The sequence below is a fragment of the Hemitrygon akajei genome, chromosome 12 (assembly GCF_048418815.1).
Source record: "Hemitrygon akajei chromosome 12, sHemAka1.3, whole genome shotgun sequence".
NCBI lineage: Eukaryota > Metazoa > Chordata > Chondrichthyes > Myliobatiformes > Dasyatidae > Hemitrygon > Hemitrygon akajei.
In genome coordinates this window covers 36,235,562-36,252,810 of record NC_133135.1, presented here as the reverse complement: position 1 = coordinate 36,252,810, position 17,249 = coordinate 36,235,562, and the positions used below count along the sequence as shown (strand labels likewise).

Below are 17,249 nucleotides of genomic sequence, written 5' to 3'. Positions count from 1 at the left end.
GTACTGTACATGCATACTTTAACAATAAAATGAACCTTGATACAAAATAAAGCACAGATGTCAGATACTGGACAGAAGCAGAAATGGTGGAAGCAACTCAAACAGGAGATAACTGAACAATGCAATGGGGAAAGAAGTTCAACTATCTCCTCTGGTTGAATAAATTCAAAAGGACCCAGCAGCTAAATTCAGATTTTCTAATCATTCATTTGTCTTGTATCAATTTTTACCAGACACGAGGAAAAGCAACTGGAGTACCATTTTCAAAGTCCATCTTGAATCAGTAAAAAAAAATCAAAAGAACATTACAGCAATTAACCAGCCTTGACAAAACAAAGTATGGCAGTTTTTTTCCAATATAAGTTTAATCTATGCCTTTATCAAGTCGAATTTTGTAATGGAGTCCACAGAGAACATATTCTCAAACGGCTTTTCACAAAGATAACCACTCATACATTCAACAGGATCACAAAGTGTCTGAAATAGCTGTCGATTGCAAAGAAGCCAGATATCATTTCAGAGCAACTTTTACACAAATACAGCAAAATAAAAATGGAAAACACAATCTCAAATAAGCACTTAATGATCTGTAAGAACCTATTAAAGGATCCATGAGAAAGTCACCATATTGACACCCAAGATCTTCCGTTGCACGTCTGCAGAAACAAGTTGATAAATTTCCTATTAACGATGGAGACAGTTTTCTTCAAATTTAACTGAATTTTGGTGTACCAGAGAAGTTCTCAGTATTTTAATACATTCCATTAAACCAGGGTGTTGTACAATAGAGTATTGTTCATTCATAAATATTGGATTTAACTAACATTTTATGCCAATTTCACATGGTGGCAAGTATGCCCATGCAGAGTTCCATCACAAGACTGAAAATACAGTTGAACTGATCTTAGAATACAAATTGTAAATATTTGCTTAAAAAAATTGTTGAACACCAGGCTTGTGAGATGCTGTAAAAGTCAATTTCCCCACTCCCCTAGAAAGCTCTCTTTGAATTATTTTGTCTTATCTAGTGTAGAACAGCAGCTCTGGATTTCAGATATCCCAGAAATTCATTTAAACACAAAAACTCAATGTACTGTGATTATCACTATTGTCATCAAATATTCTTGAGCCAAAGTAGGAAAGACTTCAAGTATTCAATTACACCAAACTAACAGTTAAAACAAAACTAAAGAGTCCTACAGCTGTCAGCACTTTTATTTCAAGTGAATATTTCAACGAAAGACCACAAGTCAAATTGTGTGCGAAGATTAAGATAGTTTGAACTACAATTTTACCTTACAGTCCAGCTACCTGTGCAAATATAACATTAACAATACAGATCTCAATTTGAAAACAATTTGAACAGTTACGTGTACTTAAATGTAGCACTAATCAATAAATTCCCCTCTCCCTTTTCAAGAAGTATAAACTTTAACTAACGTGCACTAAACATGGGATTTCACGATGACAGTATTTTGATCTACTTTTTCTTTGAATTATTTATATTAAATAATTGCAGCACCCTTTTACAAATTTTCCATTCGCTTCATGATTTGTGAAGATAATTCCGAAGTTTGTTCAAATGTTTTGGCCCACTGGAAATGACCCAAACTCATTTCAATTAATACATTTCTGTGAAAGATACATTTTATCAAACTATTCAGAGTCAAATTCAACTTCAAATATGTTGGCAAATGACAAAGGCTGTGACCCAAAAAGGTATACCACTAAACACCATGTTCCACTGTTTCAATTCTTTTCTACAAAATAAAAAGTAAAACTAGAAATAAAGTTACCTCATATTCATAATAACAAAATATTTTCAACCTTAAAAGAGATCAGTATATAGTGACCCTGCAAGTTAAATAGGACACTTAATATAATTCCAGTTGATCTGTGTTACAGTATTGTAATGGTTGTAATAGCCATTATCTTGAAATTACCTCAATATTTAAAGTTAAGACAGCATGAAATATGAATAAAGTATTCTCAGGCTTCCAGCCAGGTATAAATATCAATTATAACCAATGTTTTGATGACAATTGATAACTTGTACCCGGCTGGAAGCCAGAGAAGAATTTATTTGCTGGGAAAGCACTACTCGGTCTTTTTTCAGCATAAAATACATTTGGAAATCACATTCTAAATGGATTGATAGGTGACCATTTAGCATTCAGCATGTAAAGCTGAAATTAAAATACAATTACTTTTCAATATTTAGTTAAGAAAGCAGTGAAACATCTTTAATCTGCTTGTATTTTTACTTTTCAGCAAGCTTTTTAACTCTTTATCTGTATATACACAAGCAGATTTATTCAAAATCAGGTCTTGAAGCAAATGAAGAAGTTATTTCAAACCAATGTGTCTTAATGGCAGGCATTAAAAAATCAGTAGCTCACAGTTTACAGTTAATGTACACCAAACAATAAATAACTATGTCCAAGCATGATTAACCCAATGTATAATCAATATTTGATTTTAAATTTCTACATTTAAAAATGCGGTGTTGTAAAATTTGTTTCCATTCATTACCATCAAGTCCATCCTGCATGCCAAATTCTGTCTGAAGTTCCCAGTTTATGATCCATTCCTCAAATATTCAGCTTTGAATATTAGAATCAAATCAGAAAGCATGGAAATGGTCTCTTCAGCTCACTTAGTCCTACTGACCATCAAATGATTTTTTAAAAATAAAAAATCTCACTTTATTTTTCTCCACTTTCACATTAATTCCCTCCGTCCCTAGATTCTACCACTCACTATGGTTATAGAAGCCATTGACCTGCATGCCTTTGAGATATGGGAGGAAGTCCAGGCAGTCTTTGTGATGCGTTTTCCCACTATTCAACCTCCTGCTCTGACACAACTTAGTGACAAATCTTCAAGCAATGATTTTGCATCATGAGGAATTAGATTCTCTCTCTCTCTCCCCCCCCCCCCCCACCACCACACACACACACACAAAAATTCCATTTCATAACATTCAAACTTGGGTCATGACAGCACTTTAACCTGCATATTTTCAACTTCACTCTGTATAACAACCTTGGAAAAAAGATCTAGTTGCTTTCTCGGCATCTATGATGAACAAACTCTCAGGCTTCCAGCCAGTAAAGGTATAGTACAGATATAGATTTTAACTGACATTTTGATGACAACTCTGCCATCTCATCAGGGATAATGCCGAGGCATGTCTTGTCTGGTGGTACTAACACCACCGTCATCCATCCCTCCTTTGCTGTGCTGGATCTTTGGACTGCCTGGTGAAGGAAGCCATTGAAATAAAACCAGACGTAAAGAATTTTAACAAAGATGAAGTCTCGCTTCAAGTAAGAGCTGGAATTCAATTTCAAACAAGGTGGGACAGCGGAAACCTGATTGGATGAGGACTAACCAATCAGGAGGGACAACGAGAACATATACCACTGGACCAGATGTGACTAGGCATCATCCCCAAAGAAGATTGCAGAGTTTGACATCGAAACATTGGTTAAAAATCAATACCTGCACCTGGCTGTAAACCCAAAAAGTTTATATATAACATTACATGGAAACCAAGTTAAAATAATAAAATCATTTATTGGTACCACTATATGCACCATGTTTCTCAAGTCACATCCAGTTGATCACCCACCTGAATAAAACTAATTTTGTGTCAAATTCCTTTGCTTAATTTGTTGCTATAGTACTTAAAGCAGATTATGGGGACAACAATTTAAACACTGAACTTTTGTAGCCTACTCAACAGCATTACAAAGCTCAATAAGGACAGAATTTTAACCAAATGTTCCAATTCATCCAACTAACTGGCACTTCAGAAGAAAGAAAATGAATCTATGATTTTCTGTATAATCTATAATTTTATGTTCTGCCCAACAGTTAGCATAGCATCTAATAACTATTATCAGAAATATGAAGGCTTGCATACATGGCATAGTACTAGTGAAAGACCGTCAATTAAACTAAAGCAATTTAAGAACTTCCTTTGATTATTCAAACTATTTCCAAACAAAGATGACTTTATGGATGTAATTTATCTTTTATTTTAGTTAACATGGAAAAATGTGACTCAAATTTTGTAACTAATCTGCAAAGAATGAATCATTTTACAGTTAAATCTCAGTGTGCAAAATAAAAAAAATTCAAACTGGCTGTGAATGCAACTCATTCAACCAATATTGATCATATCTTATTGCAATTTTAAAATGCTTTTTGAACAAAACACCCCCAGTTACTCGCTCATTGCTCGAGGGGAGGGGAGGGGAGAGAGAAGAAAACAAGAATTATTATTAAAACCAGTACAAGTTAGCCATCCAATGCACCTCTGATTACCCCAGGGAGCCAGAGGTAACGTGTATTGAAACTTTCACTTTTGTTACATTAATTACACTACTGTGCACTGAAGACGAATAAACATCAAGCAATTTTTTTTTCAAACAGTTGCAGCCTGAAGAACCAAAATGATAATTCTCATCATGTTGCATTTTAATAAGGCCTAAAATACTGTCAGGGAACGAGATATTTAAATTGCATTTGCTAGAGTAACTCAATCTCAATTGGTGTAGGTACATCAATGATAAACTCTCCAATGCAAGTACAAACTAACATGCACAATACTTTTTAAAAATTGCACTGGGTAAAATGTGTACAAAATGGTGTGTATGAGAAGAGGTGGTTTGCTGAAGACCCATATGCAAATTCTTTATTTCTGAAGTAATTTTGATGTAACATTCATTTTCTCCACTACATTTACAAGAAAAACACAGTTCAGTTGAGGTACACAACAGTTGATTTTTGTATGTCTCATTCATTAAAGGTTTAGTATGATCTCCACAAGCCTCACAGGCCTAATATTAAAATCATGGTGATGTTACATCAATATTTTCAGCTCCTGTGAATACCAGTCAAAAAAAGGCTCAACTTCACCATTTGAACATGATAATGAAAGAAGTCTTCAACATTCAGTCTCACAGATCCATTCCCATTGCAAAATCCAAATGGGCAATAAACTGTCACATTAAACTACAGACTAAACTATGGAATACTGTTGGACAGCACCTGGCCTGTTTTGCAGAATTGATCAGAAATTGCATCCAAATATATCACAAATCATTCTTGAAGCAAATGATGAGTTTAAAAACCACAAACAATATATTGGGAAAATATACACTTAAATAAATTATTTACAACAAATCTTGGTCTCATTTCCACAACTTTAGACTCCCCATGTCTTCATGAAGTCTAGTCTCCCATTTTCACTTTGGATGTCTGCAGAAATGAAGGTAACATTCAATTTTATTAACAGCAATTTTTTTTAAGCAGGTGCAGCATCAACTGTGAGGGATAACTAGAATTCCCCCCCCCCAAAACCCACAAATAACCTATTAGCTAATGATGCTTAGCATCTTCATTCTGCACTGTTACACCAAGTACAGCGATTAGTATTCAAGGATGTATTCTACTCTTAAATGCAAACAATATTAAAAGTATATTCATGAATGCTTGACAATTTCCACCTGATCTGCTGAGCATCTCCAGCAATTTGTTTACTAATGAGGGGTCAATTACAATGTTGTTGGATCCGCTGCAAGTTTAAAATAAAGGATATAAGAATGATCAAAAATGTTTAGTAGTCTTACGTTAGTTAGAATGAAAGGAAACATGATATGGAAACTTAAATTCTTAAGTCAAGGAAGCAAAACTACAGTGAAAATTGGGAATGGAACACTAGAATGACAACTGTATTCAGCTAAGGGATAGTGAACTAACAGAAATTCTTGTGGAATAAGAAGTTCCCAGTAAAGATCGAAAAGAGCTAGAATTTCACATGTTTTGAGGATGGAAGGCATACTGGGAAGTTTTTATATTATTAGGACCTGCAGGCTTTGCAAGGTTCCAATGGCAGGTGAAAGCAGTCAGCCCTCAGATGGGGCAATGCAGATTTTTAAAGAGGGTGATGATGGCAATGACAGTGGATGTCAGAATACAGCACCACAGGACAAAATTGTAGCAAGCACTGATATTGTACAGGATCCAAAAAAAATTTTGAACATTGAAATGCTGGTTAGTTTGAATTCAGAAGGGCAGAAGTTACTGACATCAAAAGCATGAACTAGTGACAACAACTAGCACATCTGGTGATTATTTAGTCATATGGTTGAGATTTATCATTAATCATCCAATGCAATCTGATGGGGCAGGCTTAAAGAATCAGCTAGTCGCTTCAGCTCTTATAAAGTAATATTGAAACTTTAAACAAAAACATCATTCACTGAGTAAGACTAGTTTTTTGTGCCAAGTCTTATCAGCAAAACTATACATATTGGGCTACCACTTTGTGAGCACACCAAACTCTCAAATGAATTCAGCAGACTGACCATGTGATAGATTCCATACCAATCACTGCCACACACAAATCAAATACATTGATGCCAGTCAATGTAAGAATCAAAAAATCAATGTAAAAATCAAAGAATCAAAAAAGTTTCCAAGTTCCTTAACATTTAGATTGGAAATTTGCCTTTTATTTCCACTCCAATGAATTTATTTCACCAATCCAGATTAAAAAGTTGGACTGACTTGTTAGTTCTTTGAGGAAAAGTCTGGCAGAGAGCTAGCGTGTATATGGCAAGGATGTTGGTGTAGGGGAAACTGATGGGATGGGTGGGGAGGGGAAATCTCAGCAGCATCCACAAAGAGCATGATGAAAAGTTACATTCATTTATACACTTCAACACTCAAATACACGAAATAATCAATAAAAACGGATTATAATGCACAGCTGCACACTCACATTGCTCATAAGAAACTTGATAATTTAGGATAAAATTTGTCTGTCCTACAGACTACCTTGACTCTTTCTATCTTGTAGTCAGCAAATTTATGACATTCTGGGTGGGAATTTGCTGCTAAAATACTTAACACCATACTGCAGATCAAACATCCAATTTTATATATTTTTTGCACTGTTGAAAAGAATTGTGTTCTGAAGTCTTAAACCTTTAGTGTTAACTTTTTCCTTGCCACAAATACACCCCCAACCGCACATCCCAAGCCTCAAATATAAATATTCCATGTAAAATTTAACAATAAATAAACGCATAATAGGGTGACATAAACAATTCATTTACTCCTCCTGTAGGATAGCAATTTATTTGATCCATCTTTCCCAACTAGGATCCACACTGAACCAGAGATCCTGCTCCTTCCGAGGATGCCACTCAGCCAGATACCTCTGACATTTTGAGATCCAGCTGTGGCACAAAACAAAAAAAACTATGCAGCTTAGATCATTGTACAAAGCTGCCCACTGCAAAGACCGAAAAACTCCAGTCCCAACTGCTTTACCAAGCTGTTGGGAAGATGCCAATCCATCCGAAGTACATGAAGTGGCAATAAATGTCAATGTCAGATGCTGCAGCTTGACAATGTTTAAATTTTTCAGTGAGGAACTACATTAAAAACTAAACATCTGCTTTAAAATAAGTTTTGGTATCTTACTATCAGTATGTAGAGGACAGCGAGGAAGGCTGTCAAAGTTTGCAGCAGAATGTGGAGCTGGAAAAATGGCAGATGGAATTTAATGCAGACAGGTGTGAGACGTTATGTTTGAGAACTTAAATGGAAGGGCACAGAGGAGCACAGTAGAAAATTTACAAGGACGTTGCCACCATTTGAGGTACCGAGTTTCAGGGAAAGGTTGAATAGGTTATGAGTTTATTCCCAGGAGGGAGGAGAATGAGGGAAGATTTAATAGAGGTATACAAAATCATGAGGGGTATAGATAGGGGAATGCAAGCAGGCTTCTTCCACAGAAGTTGGGAAAGATGAGAACTAAAGGTCATAGGTTAAGGGTGAAAGGTGAAATGTTTACGGGGAACATGAGAAACCTCACTTGAGTGTGGTAAGTGTGGAATAAGCTGCCAGTGGAAAGGGTGCACTTGGGTTCAACGGCAACATTTAAGAGCAGTTTCGATAAGTGTGCGGATGGAAAGGAAATGAAGGGCTATGGTTCCAAGTGCAGATCAATGGAACCAAGTAGAATAATAGTTCAGCACAGACTGGATGGGCTGAAGGGCCGATTTCTGTGGTGCAGTGCTCTGTGACTATCACTATTATTAAATCTGAACCCATGTTTGGAGTGCACATATCCATCTCCTTACCAACACATCTCTTGAAATATATAGTTGCTTACCTGTAGAATAGCCACAATGACTCCAAACAACCCAATGGCACTGCCAAAAATTTCAACTATTAGAATCTTAACAAACAAGCTGGCATTCTGGGCATCTGCAAGGGCAGCACCACTACCCACAATACCAACGCAGATTCCACAGAAGAGATTAGAAAATCCAACAGTTAGACCTGCCCCAAACATAGAGAACCCTAGAGGGAAAAAAAAAGGAGAAATGAGAGAACTACTGAAGTGGAAGTGAAACAGTAAAACCATACAACCATTTCCCCTCTAAAATGCACAAGTAACAATGTGCATCCATTCTTTCAGAAAGCAGAGATTGCATGTCATCTGAATACAATTATTTCTAACCAAAGTAAATTGAAGAAACAAAAATATCCACCCAATATATTGTGAAGCAACAAACTGGCAGTTATTACAATTGCTTTATCTCAATGTACATGGCTAGCACGTCTTAAAGCACAGTGAGATCAGGAATTGATAATCCATTGAAATGTTGGCTGTAATTCCCACCCATAAACAAAGACTGCAAAAATAGATCAGGTATTTCAACTAGATGATTATTAAATAGTATGAAAAATGCAGATAAATGCAGATGAGGAAAATATTAGACTTAAATTAACCATGTTTAAAATAGAACGTTTGAAATAAGAGCAGGAGTAGACCATCTGTCCCGTTGAGCCTGCTCTGCCATTCAATAAAGATTATGGCTGATCTGACCATGGACTCATCACCACCTACCTGCCTTTTCCCCATAACCCTCAATTTTCCCTGCTATGCAAAAATCTATCCATCCTTTTCTTAAATATATTTACTGAGGTAGCCTCCACTGTTTCATTAGACAGAGAATTTCACAGATTCACCATTCTTTTGGACTTGGAGACTTAATAGTTACTTGTAGCAACTTTTCTAAAGACACCAGTTACAAAGTGTAATTTTGGCAATATTATAATCAATGAATTAAAAACAAAAAAATAAATAAATAAAATGATAAAAGCACTCCTAGACTTTATATTAAACATATAATCATGTTACCAAGCTTTAAGAACAGCCTGGATACCTTCTTCTGGCAGCTGCACCTAGTGCCATTCCAAGTAAACCAGGTGTTTGAGCTCCAGAGACACAGGATTGACTGAGCTTTAGTGTTCTCTGGACTTGTAGGTTCTCCTCATCGCTGTTTGGACATTCCCTCAGGTAGCAGTTTCCTCCAAAATCCCAAAAATTAATTGCACATTGGGCGGTAACTTCACCATTTCCTTAGCTTTTGTCTTTTTTTTAAAAAAAAGAGGCAGAGTTGCTAGCTTGACACTTAACCTAGCGCAAATGGAAAGCATGCAAGGAGCCGGCTGGATTCAAACCCAGGACCACTTGCCTCGAAGTCCAGTGTGGATGCCACACCACCACCATTTGGCATACTGCAAGTTAACTCCAGTTTAAAATGGCCCATGGGATGACCAGGAGAATGATAATGGGCATGAAAGAGAGAAGTTATGTGGAAAAAACATCCACAAAGATTTACTTTTGCAGATCTGGAATAATAGCTCCCTGAAACAAGTCATCCATTTCAAAGAATTACATAAAATATTCAAATTTTAAAATCTGTAAAAGAGAAAACCAAACAAACCTGCTTGATAATTCCTAGCTCCAATTGTCTGAGGTGTAGTACCACTGAATGGCTGTGGGGAGAAAAACAGATTTAAATTGAACTTATCAGCTCATCATCTGACACCACTCATCTAAGCAAAGCTTTTTGTTACACAGTTGAATCAATTTTCACAGGCTTCGACCATTTCAGTTTATTTTGCAGATACTTCCCACAATTCCTTAAAATAACCTGGTTCTACAATCAAATAGTCAGAAACCAGAATGCAAGGAGTGCCTTCTGTAGTCACACCTAAAGATTTTAAAGATTAGTTTTGTAACATAAACATACAGTGGAAGACACTGTATCAAAACATCTGTGAGGATTATGCTGGGGCAGCCTGCAAATGTCACATTTTCCAGTGGCATCAGGGCATGCCCACAACAAACTTAACCATACATCTTTGGAGTGTGGGAACAAACCAGAGCATCTGGAGGAAACCCATATGGTCACATGTAGAATATACAAACTATGAACTAGTTGATATAGAGAAATATTATGAAAAGTTCTAGAAAGTTAAGAAATTAAATCCAAAGTCTACTTTGTGATCTCTATTCTACTTCCATTTCAAGACAATATAGATTTTAAACCACAAGAATGAAGGAAGACAAATTGCCCAACAACTCTGATAGCTGAAACTGGTTTTTAAGAAACTCAAGAAATGGACTTGCATTACATGCAGAATTGTGTAAGCAAATCCAGGTTCTACTAACACTTTGAAAATACCACTAAATAATCACCCATTCTTGGAGATGATAACCTAGTACGATCTACACAAATATCAAGAGCTTTCATCTGTAGGACTTAATAGCCATTGCCATCGTGTTACATAGCTTGCATCCATTCAATGTTTTGAGGAGCTAAAGGGTAAGCATTACATTAAATAATGAATAATTTACACAAATTGATGTTATCAATTAGATATTTATAGAAACTGACTTATTATAGTTTTGATTATTATAGACATGGTTTACTCTACCCCAACAATTTTGCATTTCAGTTGATATTTTGACACTAACTACATAATGGGCTGCATGGGAAGTGTGCACTTATATTCAAAACTCACATACATACCTCTGCCATATTACTGATGACAATAGCCATGATGATTCCATAAATTGCCACAGCTTCACAGAAAATTATGCTGCAATACAAAATATTAAGATTATTCCTTTTTTAATAGCCTACTAACTAGATTTCCCATCAGTTCATTATTGCTGCTCTTATGATAGCTCTCTGACATGGCCCATACTCAAGATTTTTTTCTGATCCTCATTTCTATTACCAAGTTACTTCAGATTACAGTATTAAAATTCTGGTCCGCTTTTCAAAATTATTCTTACTATTTTAGTTTCTAAAGGCAAGTGTCCAGATTCTTAGCATGTATTCATTTAGAATATTTGATAGGGATTATTACACTGAAGCTACAGTGCAAAACAAGCCATTCAGCTTCATAGCTCATGTGGTGCTTGTGTTTCATATGCACTAGGTTATTTCTAATAGAAACATTCACATCTACTCTATTAAGCTTTTTTGTACATTTTAAATCTTAGTTGTTCCTTTGTTCAAGAAAGGAAATGGGGATAATTCTGAAAAATCATAGGCTGATTAGCTCATCAGTTGTAGGGAAACAACTGGAGGGTAGGATTTACATGCATTTGGAAAGTCATGGCCTGATTAGGGACAGTCAGCATGGCTTTGTGCAGGACATGTCATGTCTTACAAACTTGACTGACCTTTTTGAGGTAGTGGGAGGAGTAGGGCAATGCATGTTGTCAACATACATCTTAAGCTATTTGACAAGACCCCTTATGGTCATCCCTTATAATTCAGAAGATTAAGCTGCATGGACCAAGGTGACTTCGTCCACTGGATTCAGAATTGTCTTTCCCAGAGAAGACAGAGGGGAGTAGTGGAAGGGTGGAATTCTAGTGGAGGTCCATTTGCAAATGACAAGAAGATTGGAATTTTGGAAAGTGTATAGCAAAATGTAAATCAATTACAGTTGTCTGGTGTGTTGGAAGCTGAGGCCTGATGGAAGTTCATTAAATTATGAGAAATAAAGATAGGGTTATCAGTTAGAATTCTGTCTCAAGGTAGAAATGTCAAGTACTAGAGGTTGTGGTTTTGGGGGATGGTGGCGAGTTTAAAGGAAATATGTGGAACAAGCTGTTTGTTTCTCTGCCCCTCCCCCTTTTTTGGTAGGTGCTGCAACAGGCTGTCAAGGGTAACAGAAGTAAGCATGCCATTTAAAAGACTGCCAGATAGATACAGGGAATAGAAGGACATAGATAATTACAGATGTATGAGACTTAGTTTAATTCAAAATAGTGCTTAGCACAGATATTGAGAGCTGAAGAGCCTGTTCCTGTGCCACATTGTTCTTGCTCCATGTATTAAGTCAATACCGATTTCTTTCAGATGATGCATTTCAAAACTTTGGAAATTGACCATATCTAGAGATATGCATTAAAAGGCAAGCAATGAAATGCAAATTGTACAACATTTGTGGAATTCTATAAGCTTTAAAGTTCTTCATTCAAACTGGATAAAAAAAGTTTAAATTTTAACTCAAATTTCTATTTAGAACAGCAGTACAGCACAAGAACAGATACTTGTTGTGCCACAATGTTGTGCTGAATTAATTTAGTGATCAAATATCCAACTAAACTAACCCCTTATGTCTACACAATATCCACATCATTCCATTTTCTCCATTCATGTACTAAAAGTCTCCATCATTGATAGGCACCCACATGTGTGGAAAAAACTTGCTCTGCACATCTCCTTTGAATTTACCACCTCCCCTTACAGTTTGAAGTTCACTTATCGAAGTATTATACAATACACAACCTTGGGATTCTTACCCCATCCAGGCAGCCACAAAATAAAGAAACCCAATAGGACCAGCTAACACCCGATGTGCAGGGAAAAAAATCAAATTGTGCAAACAAAAGCAAGGAATAACATTCAGAACCGAAGTTCTCACAAGCAAGTCCCGAGCCATAAAGGCTGTTATCACTGCAGGCCATTGCCTCAGTTCAGTGCAGAGACGAGTAAACCTCATGGAGTAGTGAGATGAACCCCAGCCAGTGCCTCACCTCTGGGCCCAACACCCTGACCTTTTCAATCTGACCCAGTGCTTAAATCAGCCAAACCTCGGGTTGTTATGCATACCTTCTGGTATTAGACATTTCAATCCTAGGAAAAAGATGCTGGCTGTGTACTCCATTAAAGCCTCAAATGAATACAAGCCTGTATCACATTTTCCTCTGTCTCCATGGCTCCAAAGAATACCTAATAAAAGTAAGCATGACTTATGGCTTCATATTACCTCATCAACCTGTACAGCCACTTTCAGTGAGGTATGCACCTAGACCTCGAGATCCCCCTGCTAATCAACACTGTTAAGGGCCTTGCCATTATCAATGCACTGACTTTTTACATTTTTTTCTCTCAAAGTGAAAAACATCACGTTCGGCTGGGATGTTGCCACTGCTTCACCCTGCAAATGATCTATATTCTGCTGTATTCTTTACCCACCTTCTATGCTCGCTATTAACACCAATCATCTGCAAACTTACTAACCCAACTATCTACCTTTTCATCCAGATCACTTACATATATCACTAACAACTGAGGTTCCACTATGGATCCCAACCCAACATCACCAGTCACCATCCTCCATGCAAAACAAGTCCCATTGACCATTGCCCTGTTTTCTACAGACAAGCCAATTCTAAATCCAAACAGCTAATTCACCACTGATTCCAAGTCTTTTAATCTTCTGGATGAGATTCCCATGAGAGACCTTGTCAAAGACCTTACTAAGTTCCATGCAGACAACATCCACCTTGGTCACTTCCTCAAAAAAACTCAATTAAGTTGGTAAGACACAACTTACCTTAGAGGTCATGCTTACTGTCCCTAATTAGACCATGGTTTTTCAAATGCACAAATCCTGCAACATCCCTCCCACTGACATGAGACTCGCCAGTCTCGTTTTCAAGATTATCCCCATTTTCCTTCTTGAAAAAAGAAAATAAGCTACTTTCCAATCTTCCAGAACCTCGCCTTGCCTATTTTAATCACTCTCCCTTTCTTAATCTGTCATGAATTTACATCCAGTTATAAGACAACATCTGTTTAACAGAAATCAGAAATACAGATCAACACCTCTAATTCCTTATATTTACCTCAACTGTGAGGAAATGCAGGAAGAAACTTCTCTCTGGAGGTGCTTCCAATTGACTAATATGGAATTCTTTGTACTTAAGATGTTGGAAAAGATTTACAGCTCAGGTTGAGGATGTTGTTGTTGAGTGGCTTAGCGAGCTGGCTTGTTAGCTTGCAGACATTTTGTTTCCCATCATCAGTGCAACTTCAAATGAAACGTTGGTGATCTACATTTTTTGTCTTTTATGTGTCCTGTGATTAGTCCATTTGTTTGTGTGTGGGTGGGTATGTGCCATTTCTATTGGTTACTGATGATGAAATCTGCAATTGATTTGTTACAATCCAACTAGGTGATAATGGGCACATATACCAACACACACGCAAACAGACTAATCACAAGACACAAAAGATGAACAATGCAGATCATCAACATTTCATTTGAAGTTGAACCAATGATGTTGCCTAACTGGGTAACGAAACGCCTGCAAGCTAAAAAGTCAGCTTTGCAAGCCACTCAACAACAAATTATTTTTATTACTACCAAAACTGGATTAAGATACAGTATTTCAAAAATATTACCTGACAAGATTTTTTGTTTTAATCCTGGGAGCTTTTACACCCCCACCAAGAATGCTTGAACCAGTGATGTAGATACCCCTAAATAACAAAAGGAAAATGAAAACAGTTACCTGTGCATTTTTTTCTTTCTCTTTCCAGCAAATTTCCTTTTTCTGTTGCTGGGACGGCAGCAATAAAAACTGCAAAAATGAGTAAGTGGGCTACCTTGCACAAAATATTTGCCCTTTGACTTACTGTGGGAGCCATAACATTTAGTGATTGGTACAAAAGAGATTGATAAATGTAATATTAATAAAGGAAGGGTTAGTGATGGCACTATGTTTAAACATTAAGAGGTGCTTACTCTTGTTCATTGCTAGTCTCTAGTGTGGTACAAAATCTGTTTGCCACAATTATCAGGCCCAGCATAAATGTTCTTCTCGTCTTGAATGCACTGTTTAATTATCAAACAAATAGCTCCTGAAAGGACATCTGAGGAGACGCTTAATTTAAAACTTCACAATTCAAAAGAAATACATTTAAAACAAAAGCTGGTTAATAAACCAAACAAAATTTTAACTATTTATTCAACTACACTAATAATAAAGAAACTCATACCATGCAGCTCCCACAACAGATAAAGAGATGGCCAATCCAATTCCAAGGTTCGCCCACATAAAAGGAGAGGTTTCTGTTAAAAACCTATGATAAAATACACTTGCATGAAAAGATGTATTGCTCACTTTGCAATCAAAATTCAATGTGTACATAGTCATGTTGTGAAAGTTTTCAAAATGTTTACGTACATAAAACTGTTCACAAGAAAGATTTCAAGCAAATATAGCTAAGTGGTCCACCTTCAGATATTGCACCAAAATTGCCAGTGTACAACTCTGCAATTAGGCAGCACATTAAAGAATCACACCATGGAAAATACATTCTTAATAAAGTGAAAACCTGGAAGATTTATCTGGGCAACTCAAACCGCAAGGTCACTGTTCAGCATATGTTTAGACCACAAATATTAAGAGCAAGTTTACAAAAACACAGTCAGCAAAAACAAGATTTAAGCAAGATTCTGCCACAAAGATCAGGGTATTTCAGACCTGGGAGCAGCTGCAGGATAATTACTCGACATGAAAACTGAATATTTTGCTATCAACAGGATTTTTTTTGCCTCTTTGAAAGCAAGTTGATATTGCTTTCATAGAGTATGTACCTATTATGCCTAGTATTGAGCAAGTGGTCAAAATTTTATCCTTAAAAAAATCCTTGGTAGTTAATGCAGTTAATTTTGCAATAGTAAATCTAATTAATTTACATACAGTATACAAAGACATGCTAGCTAGATGCCAGGAAAGTAAATCTTTCTCAACTGTCTTCTCCAAAGCTCATCCGGTTATGTTTAAATAAGCACAGAAAAACATGTGAAAAATAGCATGCAAGAAGGGAACAGGAAGAATTAGTGAATCAGATCTTTTGGTTAATTGAAAATTTAATTTAACACTTCCTATTTTCCCCAAGCTCCACTTCTACAACTCAATGATCTGAAAACATAGGCCTTAAAATGGAAAGTTGTGAACATCTTGCTGGTAAATCAAAATCTTCACAACATCTGTCAAATATGCATAAACTCTAAGTACAGGCGCTGCAGTACTTCCTTCGTAACTGCATTTACTTGCTGGCATTCACCAGCACCAAGCTAGTGATTCAAGAGTGTCGGGGTTGAACTGAGTGTAGTCATTATTAGTAAGGGGAAGGTGCTTGGGAAATCGAAAGGTCTAAAGACCATAAGACACAGGAGCAGAAATAGGCCATTCAGCCCATCGAGTCTGCTCCGCCATTCCACTCAACCCCATATATCTACCTTCTCACCATATCCTTTGATGCCCTGACTGATCAGGAAACAATCAACTTCTGCCTTAAATATAACCATGAACTTGGCCTCCACTGCAGTCTGTGGCAGAGCATTCCACACATTCACTACTCTCTGGCTAAAAAATTCCTCCTTTCCTCCATTCCAAAAGGTTGCCCCTCAATTTCGAGGCTGTGTCCTCTAGTTTCAGATGTCCCACCATAAGAACCATCCTCTCCACATTCACTCTATCTGGTCCTTTCAACATTTGGTAGGTTTCAATGAGATCCCCCTGCATTCTTCTAAATTCCAGTGAGTACAGGCCCAAAGCAGCCAATCACTCCTCACATGTTAACCCCTTCTTACCCAGAATCATCCACGTGAACGTCTTCTGGACTCTCTCCAATGACAAAACATCCTTTCTAAGAGATGGGGCCTAAAGTGGTTGACAATACTCCAAATGTGACTTGACTAGCGTCTAAAAAGGCTTAGCATTACCTCCTTGCTTGTATATTCTATTCCCCTTGAAATAAATGTCAACATTGCATCTGCCTTCTTTACACAGACTCAACCTAAAAATTAACCTTCTGGCAAGTCTTGCTCGAGGTGATCCCAAGTCCCTCTGCACCTCTGATGTTTGAACCTTCTCCCTATTTAGTTAATAGCTCACACTATTGTTCCTTTTATCAAAATGCATTATCATACATTTCCCAACACTGTCACTTTTTTGCCCATTCTTCCAATTTTCCAAGTCCTGCTGCAATTGCTTCCTCAGCACTACCTACCCCTCCACCTAGCTTTATATCAACTGTAAATTTTGCCAC

The 17,249-nt window shown here is 36.9% G+C and overlaps 1 protein-coding gene across 1 annotated transcript in view; it reads right to left on the bottom strand.

The window, feature by feature from the left end:
* Positions 1–338: 338 nt before the first annotated feature.
* The window catches only part of atp6v0b (ATPase H+ transporting V0 subunit b), a 29,178-nt gene continuing 12,267 nt past the window's right edge, over positions 339–17,249 (bottom strand). The window contains exons 3-8 of the mRNA XM_073062903.1: positions 15,189–15,272; positions 14,592–14,669; positions 10,911–10,980; positions 9,819–9,870; positions 8,195–8,385; positions 339–5,268 (exon numbers count right to left, since the gene is read on the bottom strand). Coding sequence (XP_072919004.1) covers positions 5,242–5,268; positions 8,195–8,385; positions 9,819–9,870; positions 10,911–10,980; positions 14,592–14,669; positions 15,189–15,272 — 502 coding nt within the window. The 3' untranslated portion in view covers positions 339–5,241. The remainder of the gene's footprint in view (positions 5,269–8,194; positions 8,386–9,818; positions 9,871–10,910; positions 10,981–14,591; positions 14,670–15,188; positions 15,273–17,249) is intronic.